At 39.1% G+C, this 14,878-nt stretch overlaps 1 protein-coding gene across 2 annotated transcripts in view; it reads right to left on the bottom strand.

The window, feature by feature from the left end:
* The window catches only part of CEMIP2 (cell migration inducing hyaluronidase 2), a 73,548-nt gene that overhangs the window by 10,785 nt on the left and 47,885 nt on the right, over positions 1–14,878 (bottom strand). For both annotated transcript variants that reach the window (XM_037061679.1, XM_037061678.1), the window contains exons 16-20: positions 13,782–13,959; positions 12,296–12,511; positions 8,586–8,794; positions 2,895–3,077; positions 356–575 (exon numbers count right to left, since the gene is read on the bottom strand). In XM_037061679.1, the coding sequence (XP_036917574.1) occupies positions 356–575; positions 2,895–3,077; positions 8,586–8,794; positions 12,296–12,511; positions 13,782–13,959 (1,006 nt within the window). The remainder of the gene's footprint in view (positions 1–355; positions 576–2,894; positions 3,078–8,585; positions 8,795–12,295; positions 12,512–13,781; positions 13,960–14,878) is intronic.

The raw sequence follows: 14,878 nt of genomic DNA, 5'->3' as shown, positions 1-14,878 counted from the left end.
ATTTCACACTGCCAATAAAACAAAGTATTTTTCTACATCACTGACATGTAAACCCAGAAACAAGACTCTAACAGAAACACATCTGAGAAAGAAAGGATAACTGCCAACAAACGCACTGTCATCCAGGGCAAACTGATGCATCACAGAGGGAAGGTATTTTTACTATAACTTGGACAAGTTTGCTTCTTATGAGTATTACATTCTAGAATGGGCCACCATTCAGGAGAAACTGTGCAATATTTACAAACTGGCAACACAGCTGTTTCCAAAAAATAATAATAAAGTGCACCTATCACAAGGAACCTTTTGAGTTTTTCTCACGGCCACAGCCTACGTACGTTGCATCCTCATTTACCTGACGGGTCCCGCAGCCCTGACAGGGTTTCGTGAGCATGGCTGGCAGCCGCTTGATTGCCGACGGCTTTCTGTAATACTGGGGATATGCTTTGGCCATGCAGTTACTGGTATCTTTTGAGTCTGTTGCTGCCTGGACCCTGACTCTTTCGCATCCCTGAGTTGAACAGTAACTGTGGCCATCCCGGTGGCCTTGGGCTTTGAGATACAAAAACAGCAACCTGCACAAAACAGAAAACAACCCGCTAGGTGTTAGACTGACTCTCAAAAACTTACACACAAAAAAAATATTCCTCACATTTACTCACGGCCGAAAGGATATTCCTCTAATAAGCTCAATTTTCCCTATAATAAAAATAAATTACAAAGCTAATTCCACTGTTCCTCTTTCCTCTCTATCCCCCTACACACCTGAGTCAAATTCAATACTCCTGTAGAAAGTACAGTGGTGACCTAAGTCAGCTGTTGTAGAAGACATCAAAGCTGATTTCTGGTTTGAATGAATTCAACAGGTGATTTGAAAGGATGGAATACAGCTTGTCTCGAGAATCCCTTAGAAACACTTTATACTCGTGTTGAGTTTAGAATTTGGAGCACTAGCACGGTTTATTCTTTCTTTCTTTGTTTCTCTCTTTTTTTTTCGGTTTAGGAATTGTTTTAGTTTAAAGCACAAAATTCAGATAAAAACAGAAACTGTGATTCATTTGGCTTAGATGAAGAAATAGTTTGAAATCAATTCCTGTGATGTTTACTAAGCTCAGATGGGCCTGAAGTCCTTCTGTCTGTACTTTGGCCAAAATCAAATGAAATGAGCAGTCCCACGGACTCCAAACTCTCCTCCTACTGCCAAGATGAATGGAGAAGTAACTTCCAGGCAGCAGTCCAACAGGCCTCAGCAAACCTAGTCCTACTAAAGCAAAGGAAGTCAAGGTTGACCAGATGTGATTGATTACTGAAGATCAAGAACTCACATTTTAATATGAGGTCAGTGAACAATGCAAAGTAGCAATTATAAGGTAAAAATCAGCCATTGTCCCAACATCCAGTAATTTTAATATATATATATATATATATATATATATATATGTATATATATATATATATATGGAATGACACAAACCTGATTAGTATGGGCCTTTTGACGTATAATTAAAGTCATCAAAGTGAACAGAATTAAAAAGAATTATAACCCCAAAGGATGAAGGATTCTAGGAATACCCAGATGATAACACATTTCTCATCGTTTTACATGTTTAATCATTAATTCATGATCACCAGACTGTCCTTACAAATTTGGTTGTTCTATTTGTTTTTGTGAAAAATCAACTAAGCACATGGAAGTTCTGTCATGTATAGATTAAAAGTCCAAGTAGTTTAAGTCTAATTACAAACTGAAAGTCAAAGATAACTATGATTCAAAAAAAAAAGATTTAAGCTAATCACATTGGCTGCTGGAGGGACCCTGGAGGGCAAATAAGTTGTACCTTACTCAAAGCCTAACAAGGCACTTCACTGAGCCCTCACCCTTGTTCCCCGCATCAAAGCCTGAACCCCCCTCACCCCAGCCTGAACGTCTGTCTTCCCCCGAACATGCCATGCTGCGTCCTTCCATGCCTCCATGCATTCATCCACATTGTTCTTGGGACAATTCACCCATTTCTTTTCCCATCTCCTCCTACTCCTTCCTCAAGAGTTCACCCCAGTGTCACTCTCTTGGGATGTCACTGATTACCTTAGGCCAAACTTCTGGGCTATGTCTAAAGTACACTAAATACCCCACAACAGGACTTTTACCATTTGCTCTTTTCACTCTTCAATTACCTACTTTAAATGCCCACATCCTTCAATAGTCTATGAATTCGCAGAAGAAATGCATCTCATTTAGTATCTTTACTATGGTACCTAGACAATGGTGTGTAGGTGGAATATCAGCTAAGGAGCATGCTAGTTGCTGGAAGAGTAAGGAGATCGAGCCTACCATCACCCAAAGGCTGAGAGACTGTAACTGGATAAGAGCAGACAAAGCCAACAGGACCCTAGGTGAACAGGATTAGAATTAAAAAGTGGAAAGACGCAGCCTAGAGAAAGTTGAAAGCAAACATGCCATGGTTATACAGTGATTTTGTTTTAAAACTCAAGGTCAACTTGAGAGATAGCTTTAAAGAAAAAAAGAGCTTTCACTGAGATATGAATTATATCATACGTAAATAATCATCTAAAAGAGTGGTTATGGAAAAGAAATCAGTTTAAGTTTCCATTGGGCCTACTGGTTCTTTATTGACAAGGATAATTTCTCTCTCTAAATTGTTTTAATAGGCATACGAAAAACATCTTCGCTCACTTCCCACTGCCAACTGTAATTATGAGTCATTCTAGCCCTCTAAGCCCGTAATAGTGGATGAGCAGAGAATTACCCACATCAGCTGCTTGTCTGAAGGGCCATCACATCACAGCCTATTCTTAGTTAGGCTGCAGAGCTAGTAATTTCACCATTAAAGAAAAGTACCAACAACTCTCATTCACTAGTTACACTGAATTACCCCGTGCCAGAGTCAAAATAGAATTTCCTCTCAGACTGCTTCTTCTGCAATTCTTCCAGTGAATTCACAGGCTCATATTCTTCCATTTTGGATAAGGAGCCATTATGCCGCTGTAAAAAGCCAAAACTAATCTGAAAAAATGTGTTTGATGGATAGCAGAGGCCAACTCGAATCCAGTCATTCCTATGAGAGAAAGAGAGAAAATTTAAAAATGAGTTCACAGTTGAACCAATATACTTTGGGCATCACAGCATATGTAAATATCAGCCATGATTTTCCTCCTTAAATGTCTGCTGCACGTTGAGCCACTAACAATGGAAGTCCTGCGCCCTAACGAATCATCCGCCTTTAAATGTTACCCAAATTCCTCCCATCAACAGATTTACAACAATCGCATGGCTTACAGTAACTTTCTGGTTTCAACAGGATGTGCAGGAATGTGAGCGGAAGTTGAATAAGATGGACTTAGACTCTGCCAGCAGATAATACCATTAAGTGAGATGGTTGGAGTGGCCTGACAGTGGAAGTATACATTGGTAAAATCTTTTCAAATAATTTTTTTGTTCTTACATCAATTTTTATCTTCATTATTACATTAGGATAAATACCTAGTATGGTGAAATCTGAATATAAAGGTATGTATATTTGTAAAGCTTTTGATGCATGAGACCAAACTGCCATTGTCTTTTTTCTTACCTAAAATCCTTAGATATAAAATTAATACCTTTAAAAACCATTAAAATATTTCCCCTTTTTAACATTTTCTTTTGGGGGGTATATTTTAATTGTGGTAAAATATGCATAATACAAAATTTATCATTTTAGCCATTTTAACTGTACAGTTAACTGGTATTAAGTACATTCATACGGTTGTGCAAACATCAACACTATCCATTTCCAGAACTTAAATCATTCCAAAGAATTTTTACTTATTTAATTTTTTTAAATTTTATTTATCTTCAGAGGGGAAGGGTAGGAGAGAGGGAGGGAAATATCAATGTATGGTTGCCTCTCGTGTGTCCCCCGCTGGGTACTGGCCTGCAACCCAGGCATGTGCCCTGACTGGGAATCGAACTGCAGTTGTTTGGTTTGCAGGCCCGTGCTCAGTCCACTGAGCTACAACAGCCAGGGCTCATTCCAAAGAATTTTTAAACAATAGATAACACGGCCTTAACATTGTTCACATAGGTTCCACCCACTAATCCCACTAAAGAATAATTTAAAATGGAGACCAAAATGTACTTAAAAAATGTTTTTGCCTTCACAGGTGAATTTTACCAAACATTCAAAGAAGAACTAATACCTGTCCTTCTCAAACTATTCCAAAAAATTCAAGGAGAGAAGACTCCCCAACTCTTTTTATGAGGCCAGTATTATATTAATCCCAAAACGAAGTAGAGAAACAACAATGAAAGAAAATTACAGGCCAATATCTCTGATGAACATAGACGCTAAAATCCTCAACAAAGTACTAACAAACCAAATTCAACAATACATTCAAAAGATCATATACCATGATCAAGTGGGATTTATTCCAGGGATGCAAGGATGGTACGATATTCACAAATCAATAAATGTGGTACATCACATAAACAAAATGAAATACAAAAATTGCACAATCCTATCAACAGAAGCGGAAAAAGCATGTGATAAGGTACAGCACCCATTAAGATCAAAACACTCAGCCAAGTGGAAATAGAGGGAGCATGCCTCAACATAATAAAGGCCATATACAAAAAACCTACTGCCAATATCATACTCAAGGGGCAAAAACCAAGTGTTTCCCTTAAGATCAGGAAGAAGACAAGAGCGTCTGCTTTCACCACTCTTACTCAACGAAGTAATGCAGGTCCTAGCCACAGTGATCAGACAAGGAGAAATAAAAGGCATCCAAATCGGAAAGGAGGAAGTAAAACTGTTATTTGCAGGCACCATGATAGTGTACCTAGAAAACCCTATCAGCTCCACCAAAGAGCTGCTCAGCCTAATAAGTGAATTCAGCAAAGGAGCAGAATACAAGGTCAATATTCAAAAATCAATGGCATTTTTGTACACTCACAACAAAATATCAGAAAGAGAAACTAAGAGAAAAATCCTATTTACTATAGCAACAACAACAGCAAAAAAGAAGGACCTAGGAATAAATTTAACAAAGGAGGCAAAAGACCTATACTCACAAAAATATAGAATGCTGAAGAAAGAAATTGAGGAAGATACAAATAAATGGAAGCATATACCCTATTCAAGAATTAACGTCATTAAAATGTTCGTAATACCCAAAGAAATCTATATATTTAACACAACTCTTATTAAAATACCAATAGCATAATTCACTGATCCAGAACAAATATTTCAAAAGTTTACATGGGACCAAAAAAGACCCTGCATAGCCCCAGCAATCTTGAAGAAAAAAGAACAAAGTTAGAGAGATCACAACACCTGATATCAAACTATACTACAAGACCATTGTAATCAAAACAGCCTGGTACTGGCTTAAGAACAGACACATAGGTCAATGGAACAGAATACAGAGCCCAGAAATAAACTCATGTCTCTAGGGTCAATTGATATTTAACAAAGGGAGAATGAGCATACAATGGAGTAAAAATAGCCTATTTAATCAATGGTGTTGGGATAACTGGACAGCTTCACGCAAAAAAATGAAATTAGACCACCAACTTACACCATATACCAGAAAAACTAAAAAATGATAAAAACTTAAATGTAAGTTGTGATACCATAAAAGTCCTAGCAGAAAACATAGGCAATAATATTTCAGGTATCCCACGTAGCAATTATTTTTGTCAATATATCCCCTAGGGCAAGGGAAATAAAGAGAAAATAAACAAATGGAACTACATCAATTAGAAAGTGTCTGTCTGCACAGCTAAAGAAGCCAACTTCAAAATGAAAAGGGTGAACATATTTGCCAATGATACATCAGACAAGGGTTTAACCTCCAAAATATATAAGGAACTCACACAACTCCACACCAGGAAGACAATCCAATTAATAAGTGGGCAAAGCAGCTGAATATACACTTCTCCAAAGAGGACATACAGATGGCCCATAAACATATGAAAAAACGCTCCACATCAACATGTAAAAAATTAAAAAAATAAAATGTTCTCTGTGGCTTACTGATTTCTTTTATATTTTATTTATTTACTTTTTAGAGAGGTGAAGGGAAGGAGAAAGAAAGGGAGAGAACCATCAATGTGTGAGAAACACACTGATCATTTGCCTCTCACGATACCCCCAGACGGGGACCTGGCTGGCAACCGAGGCACGTGTCCTGATTGGGGATCAAACTGTCAGCCTTTTAGTTAGCAGGCCAGCGTGCTATCTGCTGACCTACACCGGACAGGGCTGCAATATATTTATAATAGCAAAGGGGGGGGGGGCAGGACAAAAACAAATTTATATGGGGGAAGGGAATAGTTAACTACATGCTGATACATCTACATGCTCAGAAAACATTTGAGGGTAGAGAGAGAGAACACTATAAATGTTTATAATGCCTCACCCGGTTTAGGAGAACTATAGGTTATTTCAATTTTCTTTATGTTTTTCTGCATTTTCCTTATTTTATTGAATGAATAAGTACAGCTTTTATAACTTTTAAAGTGTTATTTGCAGAAGTGGCACTATGACAAAATCTATGACCTCTCTATAATTATATTAAATTTGGAAAAATAAGATTGTCCATCTCATCCTCTTGCCTTTGCCCATGATGTAATTTTGACAAACTTTCAGCTAATTAAACAGGGAAAGTTTGACCGAACTTCAAGGCCATGTGGATTTTTGAAACTTCTAGGTTCTGCCTTTTTTCACTTTAAAATGTTTGTACTTGGTATTCATTCAAAAGTTGTGCATGACACTGATAGAACCCTATATACCATTTGGTTGTAATATCTCACCCAAAACTCATAACCTGCCAAATATAAGTTTTTGGACTAGTGATCACTTTTTGATATTTCTCATCAGTCCTCTCCAACCTCATTTGATTCTTTCACTGACTGCACTGCAGCTCACGGACAGGAGTGACAATATAGGGCTGGCTTTTAGAAACCTCACTCTGGACACAATGTGGACTAAGGACTAGAGGTGGGGAGACCAAGCAGGACCCTGACAAATGATGATGATGGCCTAGACTCAGCCACAAGCAGTGGGGGTGGAAAGAAGTGGAGAGACTGGGACCACATTGAAGATACAGAACTAGCCAAGTTTGGTCACTGATGAGAGGGGAGATGAGGAAAACCGAAGTGAGAAGGATGAGTGCTGGCTCTTGTGGCTTTATTGACTCAGCAGGTGGAGGTGCGACTCTCTAGCAAGGACACAGAAAAGCAGCAACAAGTGTCATAGGGAAGCAGTAATGGTTCTGTGGAGAGCCTGGGTCAGGGACCTCACATCTCAGAATAAGAGCATCCACCATGGCATTCACCAATCCTGGGAAGCGACCTGCTCAGAACTGATGTCCTACATATTCTGTGTCTACCTCTTATCTGAGCAGTTTCATGGAGTCACAAGGGCTAGCCACCATACAGTTCTGGACTGATTCAACTCTGCCTTTTGAAACTGTACCCTCTTTCCTTTCTAGTTTCACCTCCTGTCACTTCCCCCAACACACCCTATGTTCCCATCACACTGCACCCATAAGTCCCTGAACAGAACTAGCCCTTCCCCAGCTCTGTTGCTTTTTTAACAAGACAGATCACTTGGTATCACTTTCTCAGCACAGCCTGGCCCAACTCCCTTTGGCAGAATTAGTTGCTTTATCCTTTGTCCGTAAAAAAAAAAAATTGTATTGGTTGATCGATTTTCTCGAGTTTTTTTCTACCTGTAACTGTGAGCTCCTAGAGGACAAGTACTTTTCTTACTCGTTGTTTTCTGGCACACAGTAAACAGTTAAATAAATTAATGTAAACATAGAGCCTTTGATTGTAAGTGATATTATTTGGCAGACAACTAAGAAATCAAGAAGCGATAGAAAATGCTTTTGGGCAGGAGTGATAAATCCCTGGCATTCATGCCACAACCCTCATACCTCTTACCTACAACAGACATTACTAATCAATCACACCACTGTCTCTTCTGTCACATCTAAACTTGGCCTCAAAAACATTCTTTTATTTCCTAGGTAATCAACTGCTCAGTTTAAATACCACATAAAACTTTTTCCCATCCTTGTCCTGGCTAGTTGGCTCAGTGGATTGAGTGACAGCCTGTGAACCAAAAGGTCACTGGTTCAATTCCCAGTCAGGGCACATGCCTGGGTTGTGGGCCAGGTCCCCAGTAGGGGGCGCATGAGAGGTAACCATACATTGATGTTTCTCTCCCTCTCTTTCTTCTTCCCTTCCCCCCCCTCTAAAAATAAATAAATCAAAATATTTAAAAATAAAAAGGCAAAACTTCCCATCCCAACTAAAGGGAATTAAAGTGCTTAGCAGACTCTATTAGAACCTATTGGTAAATGGCTTTCTGTACACAAAAACTTGACCACAGTAAAACAGAAATGCTTTTTTAAATGAAAAGATTCAATCTGTATAATCTTTTAATCTCATCCACATAAAATATACAGCCTCCCTAGGACAGGAATGAAGCAGGTGAAATCAGCATTGTTATTTATCATTTTTCTCCACTAAATTCCTACTTGCTCAACAAGTTGAAATAACAGTAATGGAAACATACTTGTTGAAATTTATGAGGTATAGAAACACAGTCTTCGGTGCCGGCCCATTCCAGTGGATGGTGTACCCCTTCTCCAGCATGATCACAGGCTGGTACTGGGGAAAGGCAGCCTTCTGGTTAATGCCCCGAAGCACCATCGGGTAGGATGGATACTCGTCTCGTGTGATGGTCATAGTTAGATTCTGAGTGCTCCATGTCTGCACATAGACCTTTAAGAAATGAATTAAGAATTAAAGGGAAGAGCATGAGCAATTAAACAGCTAAAAACATTTCCAGCACAAATGCACGTGTCTCTACTTTCAAAAGAAAGATTCGGTGACCTGTGCCAGACTAAATGAGTAGTAGCCAACTTCATCATAAGCCACACTTACAACGAAGTCTGCTTAAACTGAAATGGTAAAAACAGACCATGTGTTCTGCTGGCCAAGACCGTCATCATCTCTTCCACCACAATGGGCCAGCTTATTCATCAGAGTACAAAATCTCTGTGGCTTATGTAGCCTGTCAGAGAAATCCCTCAACTGAAGAATGCACATACAAGAAATTAGCAAATTAATGTGAAAACTGATACCCTCTACTCAAATCTGACTTTCCTCTAAAACGAGAGAGAAAATGTAAATACACTAGTTTTGGCTTTCAATTTTTCCATGACCTACATCAGCCCAAGAAGTCATTTTTTCACCCCTTCAAAAAACAAGGGAGGTTATAAAGCACTCTGCAAAAACTGGAAAAACATATTAAACTGAGACTTATTTGAAAGTCCTGAATTTATTCCAGTGGCACTTGAGCCCCTTGCTGGGCCAAAACAAAGCCTTCCCCAAATGCATCCTCCAAAGAACAAACCTCAGAACAATTTCCTGAAACAAACGTGTGTCCTGTAACAGATCTCCCCAGAAGTATTAGAACATTTGCAGAATATCACATTTAAGCCACGATACTCCTATTTTCCTCTTTCGGTCATTTCTACAGTTTTGCCCATAACTAATTCCTCAAATATACATCCTTTGAGACAGAAAACCTTCTTAACTCTCATTCACACGTGACTACTTCAACACGATACTCTTCCCTACGACACCACTTAAAGATTTAAGAGACAGAAAATATATATTTTGAGATAAATATATTTATTCAAATACACATTTAATGTATAATTGAGTATATTATATATATTATTTAAATAGATTTCTATACTATATAAATATGCTTATATATAATTAAATACAGTTTTTATATAATAGGTATATAAATGTAGGAGATATATATATATATATATACACACATATATATTCTGCCATTTTCAAAATCCAACAGGGTTTTAACGTAGCACCTGTAACCTTAATTCTCCTTATGTTACCACCTTTCTTCCTGAGCTCTTTTATCCCTTCGGTCACCGAAGAGCAGACATTCCATTAAAATAAACTTACAAATAGCTAAATAATGTTTGTTGTGTCTTCAGATCTGCTTCTATCTTTGGCCTAAAAACATACAGTGTCGTCCATTAGCTCAGTAACAACATGAAACAGCTGCAGATCTGAGTTCCCAACCCAAATTCCAAATTTTCAGATTTCCCTGTTGACCTGGTATTCCCAGAGCCTCCTGGGAAATATCTTCATCTTAAAAAAAAAAACAGAATTCCTACCCTCGTTTGTAAGAGAGAAGTCTGGCTCACAGTCTCAAACATATTATAAGCCAAAGAGATTAAAGACCCATTGGTAGTAATTTTAAAATAGAAAGTTCTCATTAGTGAGCATACATCATTTTAGCACATGAATGCACCTTTATATACACACGAATAGTAAGAAATTTCAATAAAACTGCAGCTACAAAAAGACTAAAATCTTTGTTTTTATTATTTTTATTTTAGAATTTCTACCACTTCCTAGGTATTGATGAGTCAACTTATTTTAGATGATTACGATTAAGAATAAAATACATAGCCTGGCTGGTGTAGCTCAGTGGATTGAGCGCGGGCCTGCGAACCAGACGAATCGCGGTTCGATTCCCAGTCAGGGCACATGCTAGGGTTGCAGGCCAGTTTCCGGCAGGGGTCAGTTCCCTGCAGGGGATGCACCAGAAGCAACCATACATTGATGTTTCCTTCCTCTCTCCTTCCCTTCCCCTCTAAAGATAAATAAATAAAATATTTTTTTAAAAAATTTAAAAAAAAAGAATAAAATACATAGGAATGGAAAATCCCACAACAAAGAAGCTAATATTGCATTTTAAAAAAAAACACACACAAAATCTCTCCAGTCTTTATCCTTATTAAGTCCTTTGTCTTGTTGATAGATAAAGATATTTTTAAAGTCCTTTTTTTAACTTAAGAATCATAACATTCTTTAGCAGTCATGATCCAGAAATCAGAGGAGCAATAAAGAATTCTGCTCCAAGAAGCTTCCACTACAAAAGGCATCATTGATTAAAAACCAGAAGAGGCTCAAGAAGTTGAAATGCAGAAGCCCATGAACACACCCTTGACAGGCAAAGCAGCCAGAGCTCCGCAAAGGGGCTTCATCACAGACCAGTCCTTCCCCAAGAACCCTCCTTAAAAATAAGAGCATTCAGCAGCAAACCAACGAGGAAGGCTTCTTTCCTGCCTTTAGGACTATCGGAGGCCAATTCCCCTTGGAAGATCCCTTGCGGTTCCCTTAATTCTCCTGTCCATGCTCTAATTCTTCTTTTCCTTTATTTTTTTCTTCCTTGATGTATAATATTAAATTCTACTACTTAATTGTATAAAATATGGAACTAAAAGTTTGCTCCCTTCAACATTCTGGGCAACTGGTACCCCTGTCTGTAACCTCTCTATCCATCCAAATATCACTATTAAAATCATTATGACAACTTAGAGCTCTGTTCCTCAAATAATAGCAATCGCAGCAAACACTTCACTATGTGCCAGGTCGTGGACTAAATGCCTTACATATAACCATACATTCCTTCTTCACAACAGCCTTGTAGGAGAGGAACTACTACTACCGTCATTGTGCATAGTCACAGAACAGTTAATTAACTTGCTCAACTCATATTTAAGGAAATAGTAAGCCAAACCCAGAGAGTATGACTCGAGCATCTGCGCTCTTAACATACTACCTTCCAAATGAGTCCATCCTCTCATACCAGGCATCCAATTAATAAATGCACAATAGCTTAACATTTCTAAAGAGATGTTTCCCAATCTATACCCTCCCATTTGTGTTTTCATGTTAATAGACAGTATATCCTGATATGATTCAAAGAATTGCCTTGGATTCCTCCTTGTCCACTCATTTCTAATTCCCAGCTGTCTCTGGGAACACCTCACTTCCCATATGATACTGATATTCTGCCCCAAAATTCAGATTCCCATATTTAATACAGATGACCTCCCTGAAAGCAAAGACTAAAGCTCCCTCTCTGGGGGCAGAACTATAACATGGCCTAAGACTCAGAAAATACAGGTTCTCGCCCCAACTCATCCCAACCATGTTTAACCAAGGGCAAATCACCTCACCTCTCCTGGACTCAAGATTTAACTTGTTGAACTGGTTTGGAGTCCGGGAGCTTGCAATACAATTCTATGAGCTCACGGTTCCTACTGAATTTTTTTTTCTAAATAAAATCAGGCTTTGGAAAGTATCAATCATGCTGAAGAGCAGAAGGGCACTCTTCACAGAAGCAGTGACGTCAGGAGCTGGAAAAGAATCAGGCGTCCTGATGCGTCGGCCTACCTGGGCATAGCTCCCGCTGCAGACCACTGCGTTCCACTTGGTAACATTGACACAGCTAGGATGGCGGATCAGGTAGTTGTCCATTCTTCCCACGTAAGCGTCCTTGTATCCTGTCACGGAGCCATCAATGTCATGGAATATGGAGTTCTTATCACCATCCAGCTCACAATCTTCAAACCAGGGGCCAGGCTTTCCGAAGAAGACATTCAGAGAGACCTGAGGGCAGTGAGAAACAAGGACATCTCAAAATGAGGGCTGCTGCCGCTCAGCCAGCATCCCCTGCAAGGACCCTTCTGCGTGTCCATTCCAACTGCTTTCAGACCAGAGCAGCGCAGAGTCTCAGTTCACAGCTGTCAACTAAGGAGCCCGGTCAATCAAAGTTTTCCATTAAATATGACATGGTTGGGAGGAAAAAATTTCCAAAGCCTTGTGGCGTTCAATTAACGAAGGTTAAAGGTCATAGTCAGTGGTTCACCTTTTTTCTAATTAAAAACTATTAACCTGCTCTCCAGATAAAAACTAATCTGTAGTAAGAGAAATTAGAATGGTTGTGGGAAGGGGAATTAAGCAGTCATACATACTTGTTGAAAATTATAAACTTTACACTTTAGATCTGTGCATCTGCCTGTATTAAATTATACCTCAATTAAATAAAAATATAACTTTAACTCCCAAGCTAGTTAATTATTCTATTTCTCTCCAAGTGCTTTAGTTACTTGTTCATATAACTCTCCCCTCCCACTAAACACATAACTAGAGCCCCACATTAAAACACAGTCTAAGCATTGCCTTAGTGTGAATAATAAAGTATTTAGAACAAGGCCAGATACATCATAAGCATTTAATAAATGTTAGCTATTAAAATTCCATAAAAGTTCCTTTCCTACCAGCTTCCATGGTCTCACTCACAGAAGTTCTACACAGAGCGTAGCACATAATGACATTCAGTATTTCCCCAACGACAAGCACAAGGGACAGCGGCCAAGCGTAGGTCACCCTCTGCCAGAAGTGAGTAAAGGCCTTCACTAAAAACAACGTGGGTCCCGCCAGCCGGTGTCCCTCTCCTTTCCCAACCTCTTATCCTATAGTTCCCCAGAGGAAGAGACCCAGACAAGTAAAGTTCCACGCAGATCCCAAATCTCCTCATGGATCAGTACACTGAGTTTCCCAAAATCATGTCCTCTTTTCTTATGAAACTCTACCATCCCTCTCCCTACATTATCTGTCATTTCAGGTCATTTCTCTTTTTATTACCTAAATGTTAAAAAATACCCCAGGTCACATGGGACTTCCATTCTCACCTTGAACTCAATGGGACAGAGTAGATGACATTACAAGTTTCCTTGGCATGTATTATATGCCCCCCCGCCCCCCCAGTCATAAAGACTTGGTATGAACCCTTCGTCTCCGTCTCTACCTTTGGGAACGCGCTACCCCTCCTTCTCCTCCCGCAGTCACCATGCAGGAACCGTAAGGACACACTCACATGTGGACCGAACTTCACAAGGGAGATGTTATTTCTGGGGGTTATCTGCCAGGTGTTCTTCATGAGGAAGCCGATAGCACTGGTGTGCCTGTCTGGAGTTGGCACATAGTTTTTGAATGTGCACCTCGTGAGATGAATGGGCCCGTCATAAATCTGAAAGCCTCTAATTGGGAAGGTCCTGTCGAAATGCAAGATTTTGTTTAATGCACATGGGCCCGTTCTCTGAATACCACTTCAAGTTACATTATCTGTTTTATGCTGCTGAATACTCTGTATCCACAAAACACAATTCTAGAAAACAGTGGTACCACAACAAGATACCTAATCAACTGAAATATACACTGTGGAGGGAAGGGCAAATAAACAGGAAAACAAAGGATACGGACAGATAAGGGCTATGGAGACGGTTAAACCACAGTAATACATTAGGTAGGAGAGGAGAGATGCTATTTTGGAGAGAAAGGAGGCCTCTCTGAGGAGGTGACTTTTGCTTCCTTGAATCAACCAGCTGAGACCTTTAATTTGGTAACTCATATAACTTTAGTTTTGGTTCCAAAACCTCTAACATGAGAACAAAAGATGAATCTGTGCTGAAACTGAGAGAAGCTCCTTCCAAGGAGCCACTAAAAGATAGCAATATGGTAAAATGATACAGTCGAAAGCACCGAGGTGTAATTCCTGAAGGCTTACTATGGCTAGCTAGATTTAGCGATCAGTTTTATCCATTTTCCTCCTTTCTGTTCATATACAAACACTTTAGTCATACATTATCAACCAGAATGAATGTATAAAACCCATAATATTCTGTATCCCTTAGGTTTCTCCCCTATTAATTATCGGATGGCATTGCAGATGATTCCAATAGCAACTAATTAGTTTATAAATTGGCAGTGTTTTACAATATATGCTAGAAAAAAATATCAAATTGCCTGGCCAAAAACACTATGCATCTTCATGTACTTCTAAGGATCTATCCCAAAATAGTTCTCTTTCACAGAAAAGGTTGTATAGACACAGTCAAATAAAACTGGATCAACTGACCAATTGGAATCTGTTTCTGGAAAATCCTCCTGAGCAAGGAACCAATAAGCATTTTG

The sequence above is a fragment of the Sturnira hondurensis genome, unplaced genomic scaffold (assembly GCF_014824575.4).
Source record: "Sturnira hondurensis isolate 20B ecotype Veracruz unplaced genomic scaffold, ASM1482457v3 Scaffold0013515, whole genome shotgun sequence".
Taxonomy (NCBI): domain Eukaryota; kingdom Metazoa; phylum Chordata; class Mammalia; order Chiroptera; family Phyllostomidae; genus Sturnira; species Sturnira hondurensis.
The sequence above is the reverse complement of the archived record's forward strand: the minus strand, read 5'-3'. Positions and strand labels throughout refer to the sequence as shown.